The following is a 502-nucleotide window of genomic DNA, read 5'->3' as shown; positions in this document are numbered from 1 at the left end:
AAGGAGGGAAGGGAGGAGGCGAGAGAGGAAGGGAAGGAGGGAAGGAGGGAAGGAGGGAAGGGAGGAGGCGAGAGAGGAAGGGAAGGAGGGAAGGAGTCTTGTTCATACCTTTTCATAATACTTCACTTCATACTCCAAGATTACCCCATTGGGCCGATCTGGTTCCAACCAAGCCAGGGCCACACTGTATCTTGTCACTTCTTTAGCCTGGACCAAAGCAATGGATGATGGTGCTATGATGGAAAACAAGCAAACCAGAAAGACATTTTGCTTTAGGAAAGACAAAATGGTTTGGGGAGTGTCAGTCAATAATTTCATCTTACTTAAGAAAAGCGTGACGGTTTGTTTTCTTTTCCTCTTGACCACTTTACTCCAGTGCAAAAGCATACCATTTTTATCATTCTCTCCACTTTTTTTTTGTATTTTGTTTGTCTTAAAAACACACTGTGAAGTAAAAGCCTGGTGGCCACAGGCCTGCTGTATTCCCGCCACATCACCTAGA

General features: G+C 44.8%; 1 protein-coding gene across 1 annotated transcript in view; it reads right to left on the bottom strand.

Moving 5' to 3' along the window:
* The window catches only part of EPHA4 (EPH receptor A4), a 138,135-nt gene that overhangs the window by 28,461 nt on the left and 109,172 nt on the right, over positions 1-502 (bottom strand). The window contains exon 7 of the mRNA XM_012802116.2: positions 109-233. Within this exon, the coding sequence (XP_012657570.1) occupies positions 109-233 (125 nt within the window). The remainder of the gene's footprint in view (positions 1-108; positions 234-502) is intronic.

Source organism: Otolemur garnettii, unplaced genomic scaffold, assembly GCF_000181295.1.
Source record: "Otolemur garnettii isolate 467f Iridium unplaced genomic scaffold, OtoGar3 scaffold00013, whole genome shotgun sequence".
Classification (NCBI taxonomy): domain Eukaryota; kingdom Metazoa; phylum Chordata; class Mammalia; order Primates; family Galagidae; genus Otolemur; species Otolemur garnettii.
The sequence above is the reverse complement of the archived record's forward strand: the minus strand, read 5'-3'. Positions and strand labels throughout refer to the sequence as shown.